The sequence below is a fragment of the Lycorma delicatula genome, chromosome 11 (assembly GCF_047948215.1).
Source record: "Lycorma delicatula isolate Av1 chromosome 11, ASM4794821v1, whole genome shotgun sequence".
NCBI lineage: Eukaryota > Metazoa > Arthropoda > Insecta > Hemiptera > Fulgoridae > Lycorma > Lycorma delicatula.
The window spans coordinates 5,186,566-5,200,381 of record NC_134465.1 but is presented as its reverse complement, the minus strand read 5'-3'; the positions used below and the strand labels follow the sequence as shown (position 1 = coordinate 5,200,381).

The 13,816-nt window shown below is 38.5% G+C and overlaps 1 protein-coding gene across 2 annotated transcripts in view; it reads left to right on the top strand.

Moving 5' to 3' along the window:
• The window catches only part of Bcat (Branched chain amino acid transaminase), a 61,074-nt gene extending 47,258 nt beyond the window's left edge, over positions 1–13,816 (top strand). For both annotated transcript variants that reach the window (XM_075378998.1, XM_075378997.1), the window contains exons 7-8: positions 11,220–11,374; positions 13,511–13,816. In XM_075378998.1, the coding sequence (XP_075235113.1) occupies positions 11,220–11,374; positions 13,511–13,705 (350 nt within the window). In that variant the 3' untranslated portion in view covers positions 13,706–13,816. The remainder of the gene's footprint in view (positions 1–11,219; positions 11,375–13,510) is intronic.

Below are 13,816 nucleotides of genomic sequence, written 5' to 3'. Positions count from 1 at the left end.
AACAGGAAAAAGAAAGAATATAATATACATGGGTAACTAATCTAGTTTGGCATTAACAAAATTCTATCGGATATTATTTACTTTTTTATTCATCTTAAACCTTTTCATATTGGATTATCACTTTTCATATTAGCACCATCAAAAGCCTCTATTATTATTATCTTTTTTTGTTTTTTAATTGTTCGTATTTTGCTAGTAGAAAGTATTACACTTCACACAAATATTTTACACAGTCTCTTTCTAGTTGTTCACTCTATGTTTAATGCAGCAAACATGTTTTTGCATAAAAGCTGTCCTTGTTTGTTCCAGTGTACTTTTCATGTTTGCATAACTAAGTTTATTGTTTTATAATTTGACTACCTAAGTAGCAAAAAAATTTAATAAATATTTGTTGTTTAATATAATGTATTTAGTTTTTTTTTGTAAATAATTACTGTTTTTCCAAGGAAATTTGGGATTCTAGGTTAATATTAAAAAAAGGAAAAAAAGTTGTGCATATTTGTAATTTAGGAGGGATTAGATGGCTAAGATTTACCTGAGTGGCAATTCAACCATAGATTTATTATTCATTTACAGGACAGGAAATGACTAAAGTCAGTAATAACAGGCAGCCCGTTCTATCAAATACCAAGGGTGATAATACCTCTGGATGTTCTGACATCATCATTACGGAAAACATAACTAATCATACATACTACACATATGCACAAGCACAAATACATTTGGAGACATTGTAGATGTATTATTAATTAAGTATTTTCCATTGATCAACTAAAGAATGAGAATATGTTGCAACAGAAATGTTCTTTTACTCTAGCATACCCAAAAACAGGTAAAGTGTTCCTAAAGAGATAACTGCATCCATTCTCAGAGCACATCGCTTGGGAAAGTATACAATTGAGCTGAATTGTTCAACCAATTTGCTCTAGAGTTTGCACATTTGATTTAACATCGTACCTGAGTTACTTTATCTTTTATTCAGATAGCATTATATGGCTTTAGTTTTTTTTCACATCCTTGACACTACATAATTCCATTTCATGTGTTTTTATTTTAAATTAATTTAAAACTATTTTTTTTAATTAAAAAATCATTTTAAATTAATTTAAAATTATTTTTTTTTAGTTAAAAAATAATTTTTTGCTTGTAAAATGTTTGGACAGATTTTTTCATTTTGTGATATTGTATAGTTATCCAACCTACTTGATAGCAACCTATTAAAGTTAAGTGTTTGTAACCTTTCCCTGATAATATCTTCCGTATGGAAGATTCTGGATTTTAATGCCATTTGGGGGTGGCCTTATGTTGATACACTACAAAATTCATCTTACATCATTAATTATAAATATTCAGCCTGCTATTATTAGAGAAAATAAATAACCAGTTTTCAAGAAGAATCCTTGTTTATTGTTAACCATCATATTGATGATAACCTTCTCCCACTGAAAAACTCACTCTGGGAACTTAGCTTTCAATCCTTAGGGCAGAAATGTTATACTGATGTCTCTAAATTGTATTTGCAGTAAAAAAAATAATATATAACTATAAACATTATTACAAAATATTTAAGGTGAAGCACATTTATGCTTCTCATATTATTTTTTCTTTTAATGTTATCTGAAAAAAAAATTTACTGAAAAACAATTAATTTTTTTTTTTTAAATGCACATAACTGAGTAATAATCTTTTATAAAAACTTATATAATGAAATGTATAAATTTGTAGGTTAAAATATAATTATTATCTTTGAAACTGTCAAAAGTTTATCAAAACTTAGATAACTGGTTATTTCCAAATAGCTAAATTATTTTTTGTCTGTGTGTCTACTTGCCATTGGATATTTTATATTCTCAAATATAATATTTATATTTTTAACTATTAAAAAAAAAGAAGGTTAGGTTGATGACCTGTTCCAAAATTTTATCTCAATATTTTTACTGTGATGATAACAATTTTTTCATGAACAGTATTGATTAAAGATAAAGATTTTTAGACCAAATAGCTTACTTTAGGTTTTTTCTTCCTTAAAGGCTCAGAAAGAATTATTTTTATTATGATTTATTCATTTAACATTGATTTAGTGAAAATACTTTAAGTCGTATCTATACCTTATCATCCTCCACAATCACTGTCTAATCATTTCTTTTTTTTTTAGTCCCTGACCCTTACTCTCTTTATCGGCCTATCTTCTTTTAGACACCCTTTCTTCTACAATCATCTGTCATACCAGTCCACACCCTTTTCTAATCATTTGGCAGACTGACAAAAGATATAATTAATTAGCATATGGTTGAATAATAATTTGTCTGTCTTATTTCTGATTACCTGTATAAGAAGTGTATAAAACTTGGGAATCCATATTTTATTTAATGTTTTCTAGTTTTTCTTATGGATGATTATTTATATATATATATATATATATATATATATATATATATATATATAAAGAAAGATAATACCTATGGTGCAAGAAATATTTACCTTTTCTAAAAAGTAACATAAAGGTTGAATATCATTTTGGTGTGCTTGGCATACCAATCAGTAGCAGTATGATAGGAAGTTTGTCATCTCACACATTTCCTAGTGTTCTTGATATGGAATACTTGTTTTTCATAAAAGCAGTTAAATAGTTTTAGGAGTAACTGACTTTTCTTGTCAATCATTTACAAATTTTTTTGTTATGGATTGTAACAGTTATATAATAAAGGATGGGGAAAAGTTTTGTCATATTTTAAACCAAAAAACGGTGAGCACTAGCCTATTGGGTTGGTCTAATGGTTAACTCATCATTGCAAATCAATTGTTTTACAGCTGATTTTTGAAGTCAAAGCTCTTGAGATTCAAATCCTAGTAAAAGTTAGTTGTTTTTATATGAATTTGAATGCTAGACAGTGGATACTGGTGTACTTTGGTGTTTTGGGGGGTTTGTATTAATCGTATGTCTTAGGAATGGTCAGCCTGAGTCTGTACAAGACTACACCTCATTTACATGTCATACATATCATTTTCATCTCATTGGACCATGGGGAGGTTGCTTATTGTTCACTGGTTGAACAGATTGCAATGCACATATTAGGAAAATAGAAAAATAATAAATATTTTGCAAAAGTAAAACTAGGTTTTTTATATTTAAAATAAAATTTATTAAACCAAATATGTGTCATTTTGATCAATATACTTGGTAATTTTTGAGGTAAAATCATAATCCTGTCGTCACTAGAAATTCTGTGCTTTCTGGATGGAAAACTGTGATAAGTGATTTCCCCCGGCCTCTTTTGAAGCCAACTTTATATCATTAGGAGAGTTCTGGGAGACTGAGACAAATAGTAGTCTGTCAGTGCAAAATCAGGACTATACTGAAGATGCATCAAGACTTCCTGGTCAAGCTCTCTCAGTTTTCAAAAGGTCACCAGAAATGTTTGGGATCTGACATTATAGTTATGGAAACAACACCTTTCCTATTGATCATCAATTCTGGTTCCTTAATCTCAATTTCTTGCCATAATCTTTCCAATTATTGACAGTAGAGATTACATACAATTGTTCGACCTGACAGAGCAGCTCATAGTGAATATTGATTCCTAGAGATCATTGATAATGGGAAAGAAAGGATAAGAATAAGAAAAATGGATAGGTGATGAAGAAAGGATAACCTATTGGAGGAACTGCAGTATTTATTATTTGACAATGACCCCGCCTGAAAACTGAAGGCTCTCTCCAGGCAACAGAAAATCAATCTCATTACATTCCCTTTTTTTCCTGTTTAGCCTCTGATAATTACCGTTCAGGTATTACTTCAGAGAATGAATAAGGATGATATTTATGAGTGTAGGTGAAGTGGAGTCTTGTACAGTCTCAGTTCGACTATTCCTGAGATGTGTGGTTAATTGAAACCCAAACCACCAAAGAACACCGGTATCCATGATCTAGTATTCAAATTCGTATAAAAGTAAGTGCCTTTACTAGGACTTGAATGCTGGAACTCTCAACTTCCAAATCAGCTGATTTGGGAAGATGTGTTTCACCACTAGAACAACCTGGTGGGTTCATTACATTCATTTTACCTTAGCCTTTAACCTTAGAGTTAATGCCACTTAACCCCAAATTCACTTGAGAGATTGGGAATTTTTACCCTGATTAGAACATCCCAACTCCCAACCCCGTAGGTGAAGACACCCACCTAGTGACGTTCCGGTCGCTGCCCCCCCCCCCGTTCCTTGAAAAACCCAGATTAGAACATCTCGATTCCCCCCCCCCCCCACTGAGGAGAGAAGACCCATGCTGAACAGGGGCGAACGCCCTAAATACATCGCGCAGTCCACCTATCCAATCAAAAACTATGAGCCGATGGTCGCTTTCGCAATCATCGACTACAGACCAGTTCTGAATGCTACCAGGAATATCCTGGCCTATGGTAACATCAATGTTGGTACCAAGGAAGGTCCTCCGCAATCCCACCGCGCCGGCGAAGGTTGCCGACTCGCCGGCGACATTGAACACCTCAAATCAGCCAGATTAGAACATCTTGATTCCCCCCCGAGGGGAGAAGATCCCACCTCGTAGCGTGTCCGGTTGCTACACCACCCCCTCCGTTCCTAGGCAGCAGTGGCTTTAACGGAGGACTTCTTCTCGCCCTCAAACTGATTGCGCACCACAGCTTACAGTTCAGGCCCCGCAGAGATGCCACCGATGCAGATGCCCCAAGGGACATCTACATCGGTAAAAATTCACCCCCAGATAGATTTACATGTTTATGCCTTCAGAATGAAGACAACGGACACCTGCAGCTACCACGTCGCCCTCAAGAACTAAGCTAGGAAACCTAACCGCGGAAAGAAGACCCCGCGCCTAGATCCTACTATTAAGAACCACTTTCTGAATGTCTCAGATCCGCACTAACAACCTCAACAATAAACTTCCCACTAAAGTTTGTACATCGAAATTTAGACCTAGTTCCTTAAGAACCCCGCTTAATACTCTAAATGAGTTTCTATCTGACTCCGTTGCGGTCTGCCCGGGAGAGGAGAATCAACGCCTACTCCCGCACAGCGCCATCGCGGAGTCCCGCGTGACATTCACCATCTTTCGCAACCGCCGCCAAGACTCTCCTGCATACCACCAAAGCAGCACCCAGGGAAGCCCCACCGACAGTGTCATTAGCTCATTAATGCCCTCGTCGGAGCGCAACCGCACCCACCGGGCAAGAATACTCCCGCCCGCCGACAACGGCCGCAACTCCGCCGACAGCCTGATTCAACGCATACCACCAATACATCTAACCGAGGCACGCTGCCTAAGCGCCTACCTTCGGCCAGTCAACTGCCCAGTCGGTCCCTAGCCACCCAGGTTCCTATCACCTACTAGATCCCTTCGGCGGTCCTGCTCAGGGCGAGGAAGCGAAGGAAGTCAGCAACTATTTTCCACTCTCTACGATTCCTCCAGTTGATTCGTAGATCCAAAACAGAGTTTACTCTCTCGAGTTCCCTAGTAACTCTGGTACGTTCAGCTTCGTACCGGGGACATATGTAGAGGACATGGTCCACAGTGTCATCGACCCTACAGTCCGGACAGAAGCCGGAATCAACCAACCTAAACTTAGCCAATTTGTCCCTAAACGCACCATGTCCTGAGAGGAACTGAGTGGTATGCCGATTGGGGGATACCCAGCCAATCGCTCGCAACTCTCTAACATCGGGGAATATACCATGCGTATAACGACTTGTTAGAGAAGTGTTCCACCTATCTTGCCAAGAGTCGAAACCTTGGTCTTCGATCTCACGCATAGCCCAGAAGTAAGAAGGCCATCCTTCCTAGCAACATACCGCTGGCTACGTTCCGTAGCCGAAATATCCGCAGGTTTGATGCCTGCGATCACAGTCACTGCCTCTCGCGAGACAGTCCTGTAACCACTGACAACCGCTAACAGAAGAAGACGCTGGGCTCGTAAAATAATGTCCCTATAGCATTGGTGTTGTAAACGATGAGCCCAGACGGGCGCAGCGTACAACATAATGGCCTCACAGACGCCTTTATAAAGAATTCGCATGGTACGGAAATTCAACCCCCAATCGGGATGGACCACTCTACGGACGCCGAAGAAAGCATCAACTGCCTCTTCGCCACATACTGAAGGTGCTCCTTGAAGAGAAGCCTCTCATCAAGGATAACACCCAGATACTTCTGAAGAGTGACATACCTAATAGAACGACTGTCCATCACAACCCGCGGATGGCGAGTTGCAGCTAAACGGCCCTTCAAAAACATCATAGTGGTTTTCTCCGCACTGAAAACCATCTTATGCTGAAGACTCCACAACCGCAAAACCTTACATGCCTGTGCCGCTCTAAGCTCGATCTCAGCACGCGAATTACCCTCAACCAGCAGCAGCCCATCGTCGGCATAAGCCACGACGTGACAGCCACCAGGCAAGCGCAGCCGCATGAGAGAGTCAAACTCGATGGTCCAGTCGAGTGAACCTAATACACTGCCCTGTGGACATCCTTTTGACAGGGTCTTTCCTACTTGCGAACTGCCGTCACGAAGGACAACAGTTCTTTCGCTGAAATAACTCGAGAGAGTCCTAATTTCTTCCTGCGTGCAACCACGCTTCTGCAATTGAAACAAGGCAGAGGGCCACCACAAGTTATCAAATGCCCCGGATATGTCCAAGAAGACACCGAGTACAGACTTGCACCCACTGCCTGAAGCCAGATCCAGGACCCTAAGAATCGCATCCTCTGTACTCTTACCGGGTCTAAAGCCATACTGGTCGTCCATCAGCATGTGATTCAAAGTGAGCTTACTATTAATGCGGAGGTAAAGTACCTTCCCGAAAATTTTTCCAACAACTGGTAAGAGCGTCAGAGGACGGTAAGAAGAACTAACGGTGGGGTCCTTTGAACAACAGCTTCAAAATTCCACGCTTCCAGCAAGCCGGGAAATACCCGGCAAATAAACACCTATTGAACACCCTAGTCAACGGGCCAAGAACTACAGGCAGGGTGCGAACAAGGAGCTCCACCGTGATACCATCATATCCGGGGGCTTTGTTCCTAGCAAGGCTACAGATTACCTGGCGGACCTCCGCCTCAGTTATCTCCAAAGACACAGAGTAGTGAAACTTACAACCGCCGCTCGAACTCTCCGGTGATACGAGGTCTCACCAACTTCCGTATCATCGGAGAGCAGATCGTCCATCAGAAGAGATAGAACACGATCTTTCTCAACAACCACGCCGTCCCGGGTCGAGAGAGCCGACAGAAGATTGTCCTTTTTGTGTTTGTGACCAAGCACACGATAAACAACTCCCCAAGGTTCTTTATTCCCTTGCTCTTGGACAAAAGAGCGCCAGGAATCTCGTTTAGAAGTCCTAATTCTATGAAAATACTCGTTCCTTTTCTGACGGTACTCCGCAAACAAGGCCTCGCGCCGGTCAGGATCACGCGCACGTTGTGCGGCTCTCCTGAGTCGGCCCACGGCTTGTTTTACCACAGTCAAGTCCCGAGACCACCAACCAGCTATTCTCTCTCGACCCGTACTTCGGGGGATTGAGAGTTCTGCGGCTTCAACCACCGCAGAAGAGAAATTCTCTGCCAGGTTATCTAATGGGACCTCGTCCAGGGTACGAGTGAACACCCGCATCCTGGCCGCAAGAATGTTCGAAAACTTGGGCCAATCCGCCCGCCTGTGCAAGAAGCGCCCCTGCTGAACAGGGACGTCCGCCCTAAAGACATCGCGAAGCCCACCTAACCACTCAAAAACTATGAGCCGATGGTCGCTTTCGCAATCATCGACTACAGACCAGTTCTGAATCCTACCTGGGATATCCTTGCCTATGGTAACATCAATGTTGGTACCAAGGAAGGTCCTCCGCAATCCCACAGCGCCGGCGAACGTTGCCGACTCGCCGGCGACATTAAACACTTCTACTCGATGCTGCGCGATGAAGCCTTCTAGCAATTCTCCGCCGTCGTCTGTGATCCCACTGTGCCAAAGAAGCGATTTTGCATTCGCATCAACACCTATAAGAATAGGACGACCCGCTACCAGCCTGATAATTCTATCCCATCTTTCCAAATGTAATTAAGTGGGATCTCTGTACTGAAAGTACGAACTAACCACAACTAGGTCGAAACCATCCACAGCAAGCTTAACAACGACATGATGCGTGTCAGAGGCCTGCCGTATAAAAACACTATCAATAGACTTCCTGCACAGAACGGCGGATTTACTAACACCAACATGGAACTTATTCCAGCCTGAAAAACCTGGCAGGTCACCCTTGACAACATACGGGTGCTGAAGAAGTAAAACATCGAGGCTCCGGTTTTCAACGACGTTACCTAACTCGACTTGGACTGCATAGGCACCCTGGGCATTGAGTTGACCGAACCTAACCATCGAGCGAGTTGAAGTAGACCTCAACCGTTCTTAAATAGCTACCACACTCCCTACTGTTGATAGAGTGCCTATGATTTCTGCGTAACCGCTTGCAGTTCACGCAGACCGGAGCCTCCTTCTTTTGCGGACAATCCTCACGCTTGTGGCCCTCTTCACCACAATGCGCGCAGACCGACGCATATTTACAGAACTTGGCCCTGTGGCCAAACCTACAACATTTAAAGCACCTCTGCACATCAAGGTATTCCTTGACGCGGCAAGAGGCAAAATCAACAAAAACCCTACCCTGGGACAAAAACTTCTGGTGGAGACCAGCACCTAATTCGAACACACCGTGATACCGAGGGGCATCACGCTTTCCATTCTTAAAGACTAACCTACACTGCTCTTTGAACGTGGCCGCATCCAAATCAGTGTTCTGCTCTCGAATGAGAGACAGAACCTCCTCATCGGAGAGACTCCGCTCGATGTCATATATAATGACACGGGGCTTCCTCAATCGCTTGGGGTCCACCTTGACCTCAAGCTTCCGCACCGCTGGAGAGCCCTTGATGACTTGAGCTGTCTCCTTATTGTCCGCAACGACGACTAAGCCCTTGCTGGTCTCCCTAATGTCTCGAATTCTAAGCCGATTCAGGTCGCCAAGAAGGGCTTCCCGGAAATTGCGCTTCAGATCTTGACTCGTGGCTTTGGAGCCCTCCGCCTTGTTCACGAAGATAACCTGGCTTTTTCGCCGCTTTGCTGGCCTCACACTTGGTCTTCAGTACCTCGGCGTAGCGCCTGGGCTGCGCCGGGGCCTGAACGACCACTTTGGGAGCCTTGACCTCTTGGGGCTTGGAGGCCAAGGCCTCGAAACCCTCACTCACCGCCACAAAAGCTTCCCTCAGCTTACCCAGCCGGGGGAGAATTGTCTTCTTCACTCCCGAGCTGAACCCGCCTGGAAGTGACAGAAAGTCTACCAAGTAGTCCAGGTCCTCCTGGACTACTTTCAACAGCTGGGCAGAACTACCAGGTCTGCCCTTAGAATTCTTGAACGCCTCGACTACAGGGGAGGACCGCACCTGGGTGGGTGCCCCTGTGTCCATCGCTTCGCTGACCTCGTCCTCTGAGGAGCTAGTCGATGGCACCGGTGCTGGTTTCCTCTTCCGCCTGGACTGCTTAACTACTTGAAACTCCGACATGGCCGAAGTTTCCCTGAAAGAACTGGATTCTAAAATTCTCGCTGTCTCCTATAACTGATTTGGGCAAGCCCACGATGTGACGACTGCCCGCAGCGAGTACGGGCAGCTGGAGACCCTTACGTTCTCCTGTCACGCTACGTACCTCTTCGCCGCTACTGGAACGATTGATTGTAGTACTAGAGTACAACAATGAACCACTGATTACGGCCCCCGCTCTGACAAGAGCGCAGAAGGACTAAGAGGCAAAGCCTCTTTTCTGTCACGGGGACTAACAACCAGCAGTCGTTGCCACCCTTTCGCCGCGTTGAGGCGAGTAAACGTCGTACAAATCCACGCCAATCACACCGTAGCAAAGCTACAGATGCTGAGTCTAATTTAAAATGCGCTGTTAGTTGATACAGCCTTAAAATCAGAAAAACCTCGATACTATCGGAAGGTACACACACGACCTACAGCCAAAAAGACACTGACAATAAGGTATACCACCAGAATACTCTGAGACGCACAAGGGACCAGAGTATCAGCCAGATTAGAACAGCAAATTACTCATCAACAGTGTCTAGCTGGAATACATGCTGCAACGTAAATTAAAGAAAAAGCTTCCTCATGAAATTAGAGCCAGCCATGACCAGATACATAAGTTGTAACAATTTCACTATTTCCTAGAATTATATACCGTCTGGAAGTATTCAACTGAACTATAAAATATTCAGTTTGATGCTCGCTTGAGATATTTGATGATATAGCTAAGCACTTGCTTTTTTATCTATTATTTTCTTCAAACTTTCATTAACATCATCTTCTAAATTAGTTAATGTTTCTTCTAAAAATCATTTCTTATTTTTCACTGAATTGATGTTATCAGTAGAAGTCCTACATATAATGAAAGATCCTTAATACCTACGTAGCCGAGTTCAAATTCACATGAATTTATTACATATCATGTTTTAAAACTTTTCTATTTTGAATTTTTTCATGTATATTACAGTTCATAAGTAATTTGGGGAAATTGACTTAAAAATAAATTAAAAAGGTTAAAGAAGTAAAGCTATTTTTAGTTTATTTTTTTTAAGTAAGTTGTCTTTAAGGTCATTTAACACATGCAGTTTTCAACAATAAAAAAAATATTATTCAAAATAATTATTCAAAATCTTTACTTAAACTTTTTTTGGAGTATATCAAACAAATTTTCAGTCTTCCCAGTTATGGGGTTCAGGAGTTTGAAAAAATATTTACTTTCAAAGATTCTTGATGAATTAGTTTAAATTTGATCGTAATAGTATTCAAACTATTGTCAATATACTAGTTTTAAAATGAAATTTGCTATATTTCCATGGAGTTTATAAAACTCTTCTGTTCTCCACATCATTTTAAAACTGTTATCAAGTAACCTTAAATTTAATTTACAGTTTCATTCTTTACTCTAATTGCTTTTTACATTTCCTTTTGTTTGTATTTTGCTGCCATGTGTAATTATACTTCACATAAATATTAAAAATGTAAACAATTAATTTGTGACTCGTGAATTTATTTTTGTTGCTGTTTTTGCATGAAATCTTTCATTTCTTGTTATAATTTTTTTTCCATTTTATAAAACATGTTATTTAATCTTTACTCTGTTTTTTTCATGTTACTTAGAAAAAGAAATGGTCACACCATCATTAAGTGGTTTAATATTGCCTGGAATTACAAGGTTATCTGCTATACAGTTATCACAAGAATGGAATGAATATAAAGTAACAGAAAGGATAATTACAATGCCTGAAGTTTTGAGACTGTACAAAGAAAATAGAGTAAGTAGTATAACATAACAATTTTTTCACTCTTCAAATTGAAGATTCAGGTTAGAATTTTTTTAAATCATTCTAATTTAAAAAAGGGATTGGATATATAAATGAAACTACATTTTCTCACTCCTCACTTACAATCTTACACTAGTAAGAATTTCTTGCTCCATGTTGTTCTTCCTATATTCCTCCACCAATCTTTCAACCCCTTGCCGTTTAAAAAATAATATTTTAAAACAGTTTAAAAATGGTTTTACAGTACTTGTTTTGGAGTTTGATTTTGTGCAGAATAGACCACTTTACTAGTTAATGTAAATTGCCAGTTTTACAAACACCTCTTTTGGCTATGTGTTTTTTAATGTGTGCTGCCATAATGACAATAGCAATTATATATCTGGAAATAAAAGGCAAAAAGAATGAATATGTTATATGTTGAATGATTTATGATTGCATCTCCAAATTAATGTATGAAAAAAATAAATTCCAGAAAACAGTTTTATTTTCAGACACCTTTTGCAGTCTGAATAAAATATTAGTCATTTTTTTTTTATCTTTGCTATCAAAACAGTTCTCATTGCAGATTGACATCTTATATCTGGTATGAGGTCACTCCTTTTGTATTTTTGACCTCTCCTTGGGTTATATTCTCAAAAAATATAAAAAAGGTTGAAGCGATTGAAAATCAACAAAAATGTGTTATAATAATTTTTATTTTATAATTATACATTATTATATATCATATTATTTATTATATAACAAAAATGATATTATTTATGAATGCCACAGTTTTCCTTATAATTTTAAAGTTATCCATCCAGTAGAATTATTAAAAAATTGATCATCCATGTTCAAAACTGTGTTTTAAAATTCTTTTAATGTTTTGTCCAGAAAAATATCATTATGAGTTGTGCTATTGGACATTACATTATAAGACCTACTTACAAAGTCACATGGACTTCATTTACAGAGGCTTTTTTTCAGTATCCTCGTTCTTAAATTAACATCAAATTTAAAAAATGCGGAATTGATTCTTCCAGAAGTAAAAACTTGATATCATTGCTCCCATATATATCACAAGAATTTTAAAGAAAATATAATAAGTATTAAAATATTAATATAAATAATATTATAATATTCTTTTTTTTCTTTGTGTCAATTTTAATATATATAAATTATTTTTGCATGCATTTAATTAGTATTATTCATTCCTCATGGCCTATGTATTAAAAGGGCAGTATTTAATATATTACAACAAAAATAAATTTAATAAAATTTATTGAAAAATGTAAAGATGCGTTTAATATAATTAAAAATATCTTAATGAGATCTGGTTTGGAAAATTAACATTGACAAACTTTCAAATGTAATTTTCTAACAACTAACTTTTTGCAGTTTTGCTCTTATTCCATCCATCTCCTCAATTTGCAAAAAAAAAAATAAAGAAGGCCTAAATTTTTACGAACCTTCAGTCAGAAATATAATTTGTTTACATCAAAAATGAATTTAAACATCAAGAAAGCATTTTTTGAAAGTATATGTTTGCAGCGTAGCTTTATATGGAAGTGAAACTTGGACGATCAGAGTACCTGAGAAGAAAAGATTAAAAGCTTTTGAAATGCAGTGCAGAAGAGTGTTAAAAATCAGATGAGCAGACAAAGTTACAAATGAAGAGGTGTTGCGGCAAATTGATGAAGAAAGAAGCATTTGGAAAAATATAGTTAAAACAAGAGACAGACTTGTAAGCCACATATTAAGGCATTCTGGAATAGTCACTTTAATATTGGAGGGACAGGTAGAAGGAAAAAATTGTGCAGGTAAGAAACATTTGGAATATTTAAAACAGATTGTTAGGGATGTAGGATTTAGGGGCTATACTGAAATGAAAGACTAAATAGGGAATCATGGAGAGCTACATCAAACCAAATGACTGAAGACAAAAAAAACAAATGTTTACATTAGATTTTACATATTCAATAATAATATATTTTACATCAAATTAAGGAAGAAAATCTGATGATTTATTTACAAAAAAAAGCCGATGAAAAATATATTTTGCCAATTCTTTTGAGTGCCTTACACAATATAAAAATGAGATTGGTATCTAGATGAATGTCTGATTTATTATTAATATTTCTGTTACAGTTATTGGAGGTTTTTGGTACAGGAACAGCTTGCCTTGTATGTCCAGTTAATTTAATTCATTATGAAGGTGAAAATATTGAAATTCCTACAGTAACAGAAGATACAAATGCAGTTTGGTATAGAACATTAAACGCACTGACTGATATACAATACGGAAGAGTGAAACATCCATGGGCTAGACTAATCGATGAATAACTACTTTTATTAATAAAATAATTTTTATAGACTTATTTGTCATTACCAAAGAAAGACTGTTCATGTGTTATTTATTTAATTTTATATACAATAAAAAGTTCCTGAATTCGA